The 4,415-nt window shown below is 45.6% G+C and overlaps 1 protein-coding gene across 2 annotated transcripts in view; it reads left to right on the forward strand.

Annotated features, from left to right (window-relative positions):
• The first annotated feature begins 337 nt into the window (after positions 1-337).
• Positions 338-4,415, forward strand: part of CENPS (centromere protein S) — a 17,697-nt gene continuing 13,619 nt past the window's right edge. The window contains exons 1-2 of one of the 2 annotated variants that reach the window (XM_023739410.1): positions 338-554; positions 4,267-4,390. In XM_023739410.1, coding sequence (XP_023595178.1) covers positions 507-554; positions 4,267-4,390 — 172 coding nt within the window. In that variant the 5' untranslated portion in view covers positions 338-506. The remainder of the gene's footprint in view (positions 555-4,266; positions 4,391-4,415) is intronic. The other variant, XM_004385156.2, reaches the window with a different exon arrangement.

Here is a 4,415-nt window from a genome sequence, read left to right on the forward strand (position 1 = left end):
CTTTTTTTTTTTTTAAATTAGGGAAAATTAGTCAACATTCATTTCAGAACTACACTTTGTCAATGATGATGAGATGAATGGTGTAGTAATCAAGCATTTATTCACAGTCTGATTTTGTGACGCTATTGTTGGTGAGAGAACAAAAACTCAGCGGATTTTGCAAGTCACACTCAAGTTCTAAATGTATGGAATTTACAAGAGTATTGTATTTCACTACTATTTGTAAATTGTGTGCTATGCATCTTTTATGTCAGGAATATTTATTATAACATAATTTCAGCTTCGCGCACATTTTTTCCAGAGAGCCTGTGGTTAACCACCATGCCAGGCACTGAGTTAACTGGGCAGTCACGCCCCCGGCCTCACCGCCTGAGGGCGCGTGCGCGCGCGGCGCGGCAGGGTGCAGTTTCGTGCTTTGTCTTCTCGCGCAGCCCGGCGCGGCGGCGGGAAATTTAGACTGGGCCGTCCTAGCCTCCACCTCTTTCTGCCCGGACCGCCCCGCTGGGATGGAGGACGAGGAGGCTGAGGAGCAGCAGCGATTCTCTTACCAACAGGTACAAGAAAGCAGGGTCCCGGCTGGGCTGGGGAAGGACAGCGTCGAGTTTCTGGATAGGAAAAGGCCGGAAGTCTCGGCTTGGCTTCTCCTAGGTGCCTCTCGGGGTGGTAGGCGCGCACTTTACCGAGGCTGGACCGCCTCGTGCGCCTGCGCTTACGGCAGCTGGGGCGCCGCGGGTGGTGCTGGGAGGTAGTTTCTACGGTAACGCGGGTCGGAGGTGGGGCGGCTGCTGGGCTGGGTGCGCGGGCTGGGTGTGCGGCGGGCGGTGTTAGGGCCCAACGGTAGGACTTCCGCTGTGGGTTATCTCCCCAAGCAGAGGATAGACCGCTAGTGGAGCGATTGAGCTTTTGGCTAGTAGTGCCCGAGCACTTGCCGCGCGCCTGGAGGGTGCTAAGTGTGGGGCACACCTCGCCCTCCCCGACAACAGCCGGAGAAAGGTGCCAGGGAATCTGCGGAAACTCTCTGATTTTGTGACTATGCCTCAGTTTCCCCTTTTTTGAAATGGGGATGACGACATCACCTATCTCATACAGGGTTGTTGTGAGGGTGGAGTATGATCTTCGATAGAGAATCCATGTAAAGCACTGAGCACAGTGCTTAACTTAGTACGTGACAAGAATCAAAATACTGGCTGCTGTGCCTTTTATATTGTCTATTTTACAGATGGTGAGACTGAACCTAAGAGAGGTTATTGGGAGCCTGGATTCAAACCCAGAGCCCATACTTCAGATCTGGGTTCAAACATCGGCTCCACCACTTACTGGTTGTGTTGACTGGCCAAAACTCAATTTTCTTAATGTAAAATTGGAATAATAATAACCACTTCTCAGGGTATTTGTGGATTTTCGGTCATTCCTTTTGTCAGCACCGGGAATAGAGTGTGGCAGAGTCATACAAATGACAACAGTGCTGGAAAGAGGTTTAACACAAGAACCTTTGGTGGCACCCTCAAAAGAGTTAGCTGAAGAAACACCTGAATGAGCTCACTATATGTGAATTTCCTTCCTATGAAATGTTACATTTCAGGTGTGTATCCCCTGTTTATTGTGAAATGTTCAAACCTTCAGAAAAGTTGCAAGAATAGTGAACTGAGCATCAATATGCCCTTCATATTGACTCACCAGTTGTTAACATTTTGCTATATTGCTCCCTTGCTTTTTTTTCTTAAGTCATTTGAGAATTATGGATTACTTGATACTTCACCTTTCAACTTTTAATACTTCAGTATGCATCTCCTAAGAACAAGGACATTCTACATAATCTCAAATTATTGCATTTGGGAATTATAATATTGATAAAGTCCTGTTATCCAGTGTACAATCCATATTGAAATTTCCCCAGTTGTCCCAAAGATGTTTCTTTTAGTCATCTCTTCATCCAGGATCCAATCAAGGATCATGCATTGCATTTAGTAATACTGTCTCTTTGGTCTTCTCTAGAACAGTTCTCCACTTTGTTTTTCGTTATTGATGGTTTTGAAGTGTCAAAGGGTGTAGTGGGAGATAAACTCCTTGAGAGCAGGGGCTGTCTTTTTCATTTTTTGTATTTTTAGCCTCTAGTGCAGAGTCTGGCTCTCAATAGACACTGAATAAATGCTTTCTGATTAAATGAGGTTGTAAAGATGGGCTGATGTTTGTGATTTTACAGGATTAAGTCCAGGCAGAGAAATTTGAACCTCATTCTCTATTCAATGGTAAGCCAGTAGAGCACCTCCCCGTTCATTCAGCCAGCTGTTCTGGGCACTAGGTGCATAGTGGTGAGCAGAACCGACAGGGTTCTACCCTTGAGAAGTTTAAAGTCTAGTGATTTAGCCATAAGTTCAGTGATGTGAGCAGCACCAAAGAAGCCACCTAGCCCAGGCCAGAGGGAGGATGGAGGAGGGCAGAGAAGCTTCCTGGAGCCCATGAACATTCAGAAGGATCCATGTCCTGTACCCTTTCACACATACCTGAAAAAGAAGATGACCTTGAAAGGGCTTCATCTGTCCCACGTTGATGGTCCCTGTAGCCCCTTCTACCAAAAATCTCGACTTACTTAGTCTCCTGACCTCCAAAACTAAGGAAATTCTCCCTGGCTTCTACCCCAGGGTCCTGGACTGGGGTTTTTGCAGCTCCTCATCTTTCGTGTACTGTGAGCACTTGCTGGTAGATTGCATGCTATTGTGGGTTCACCTGTCACCGTGCCCAGGTGAGCTCTGTCTCTGGCACAGGGACGGAACACGCACAGAGCCTCAACAAGAGTTTGTTGACACAAGACCAATGCTGAGCTTATTTAGTATCTGTCTTGAGGTTCTTCTCTCTTTCTTGATACTTTTCTCGTCTGTATGGGGAAGAAAGATATTTTCCAGTATCCAGAGGGTTGCTAAGGAGAAGGGAGTGCCCTGCTGAGGTTGGCTAACAAACCTCCAGATCAAAGGCGGGGGTGAGACTCACTCTCATGAACCTTTCCCGGTGTTGTCCTGATCTTTCTTCTCTGTGTCATGCAGGCCTGGGGCTGGCATGGACTTGCAGCAGAGGAGTGGAATCCTGTTGGGTTTAGTTGATGAACTGCTCTGAGGGCAAAATCCCAGACTGGTTTTACATTGTGTTCCACCCGAACACCTAGCATACACCTTTTACTCAGTAGCAGTTCAGCAAATATTTGTGCAATAACTGAGTAAAGGGAAGCAGATACTTTGCAGGTACTAGTCTGTCTTCTCTCCCTACTGGCCTGCCACCGTAATTCCTTATCTTTACCTGACCTAAATCATAACTATGAAGTAATGTTTCTACAAGTCACACTCCAAAGGGTCTCATTAATTTATTAGTGCACTTGAAAAGTCACTGGGCTATTACGGAAAGTGCTGAAGGAATTAGGCTAAGCAGACGCTCTCCTTTGTCTTAATTTTTTTATTCTTTTTTAATTGTGCTTTGGATGAAAGTTTACAGCTCAAGTTAATTTCTCATACAAAAATTTATACACGTGTTGTTATGTGACACTAGTTGCAACCCCTATAATGTGACAGCACACTCCCCCTTTCACTCCCCCTTTCCACCCCGGGTTTCCCGTGTCCTTTCTCCCAGCTCCTATCCCTTTCTGCCTTCTCATCCCACCTCCATACAGGAGCTGCCCATTTAGTCTCTTGTATCTCCTTGAACTAAGAAACACACTCTTCATGAGTATTATTTTAGGTTTTATAGTCCAGTCTAATCTTTGTCTGAAGAGTTGGTTTCGGGAATGGTTTTAGTTCTGGGTTAACAGACAGTCCAGGGGTCATGTCTTCTAGGGTTTCTTTAGTCTCAGTCAGACCATTAAGTCTGGTCTTTTTACATGAATTTGAGTTCTGCACCCCACTTTCCTCCTGCTCCATCAGGGACTCTCTTGTGTTCCCTATCAGGGCAGTCATTGGTGGTAGCCGGGCACCATCTTGTTCTTCTGGTTTCAGGCTGATGGAGACTCTGGTTTATGTGGCCCTTTTGTCTCTTGGGCTAATATTTTCCTTGTGTCTTTGGTGTTCTTCATTCTTCTTTGCTGTAGGTGGGTTGGGACAAATTGATGCATCTTAGGTGGCCTCTGGCAAGCTTTTAAGACCCCAGATGCCACGGATGCAGAACATTTTCTGAATAAGCTTTGTTATGCCAATTACCTTGGTCTTACTTTTTTAAGATGTGGAAAGCTCTTATTTGCAAATTTACCCGTGAAATTAATTTGATTATTATTTTTTTTCCCAGAGGCTAAAGGCAGCAGTTCACTACACTGTTGGTTGTCTTTGCAAGGAAGTTGCATCAGAGAAAGAGATGCAGTTCAGCAAACAAACAATTGCAGCGATTTCAGAGGTGACTTTTCGACAGTGTGGTATGTAGCCATGGGCCCCATATAT

This window comes from Trichechus manatus, unplaced genomic scaffold (assembly GCF_000243295.1).
Source record: "Trichechus manatus latirostris isolate Lorelei unplaced genomic scaffold, TriManLat1.0 scaffold00133, whole genome shotgun sequence".
Classification (NCBI taxonomy): domain Eukaryota; kingdom Metazoa; phylum Chordata; class Mammalia; order Sirenia; family Trichechidae; genus Trichechus; species Trichechus manatus.